This window comes from Limulus polyphemus, unplaced genomic scaffold, assembly GCF_000517525.1.
Source record: "Limulus polyphemus unplaced genomic scaffold, Limulus_polyphemus-2.1.2 Scaffold11, whole genome shotgun sequence".
In the NCBI taxonomy this organism is placed as follows: Eukaryota; Metazoa; Arthropoda; class Merostomata; order Xiphosura; family Limulidae; genus Limulus; species Limulus polyphemus.
In genome coordinates this window covers 232,628-233,361 of record NW_013665621.1, presented here as the reverse complement: position 1 = coordinate 233,361, position 734 = coordinate 232,628, and the positions used below count along the sequence as shown (strand labels likewise).

The 734-nt window shown below is 30.1% G+C and overlaps 1 protein-coding gene across 1 annotated transcript in view; it reads left to right on the top strand.

Annotated features, from left to right (window-relative positions):
• Positions 1-734, top strand: part of LOC106478491 (dnaJ homolog subfamily C member 13-like) — a 150,041-nt gene that overhangs the window by 104,006 nt on the left and 45,301 nt on the right. The window contains 1 exon segment of the mRNA XM_013939042.2: positions 401-479. Coding sequence (XP_013794496.1) covers positions 401-479 — 79 coding nt within the window.

The following is a 734-nucleotide window of genomic DNA, read 5'->3' as shown; positions in this document are numbered from 1 at the left end:
ACACATACTATATATATATATATATATATATATATATAGTGATGTGTCATGGTTGGTATTATCTTAGCTTTATAAAATTCTAATTTGCTATATCAAGTAAAAAAAATAAGACTAATCATGTGATTTTAGTGTTTTAGGAATTATAACTGCCTGTACTGTAGGTGTGTTATAGGAGTAACAGTCAAATTCCACTACTTGACTGAAGTAGCCCAAAAGTTGGTGGTGGGTTTGTTGACTAACTACTTCCCACTATTCTGCAAATTCAAAATTGTGGATGGCCATTGTGTAGCTTTGCACAAACATCAGGAACAAACAAACTTTTTTTCTTAATAATTATTTCAGGAAGAGTCCTGAATGAAAATTTCCGTTCTTGTATTCTGTTTCATTTGTATATTAACAGGTATGATGAAAGCACAATTAGAAAAGCATACTTCAGACTAGCACAGAAATATCACCCTGACAAAAATCCTGAAGGAAGGGTAAGTTTTTACTTTTTATTCTCTTTATTTGTATTTAGACTGTGTTTCGTAGAAATAATACAAAAACTATATACCAAAGCTTAATATTCAGTTGTGACCACAAAGTTTTATGTGCACAGTTGTAAAAATTTATGGTTTATTAATACCCTTTATTATTTAATAAATATTACCTTCTACTTTGATGATGAGGAACCCACTTTGAGACTAATAATGGTTGGAGACGGCTTGAATGGGTAATGAAGAAAAACTTTAATT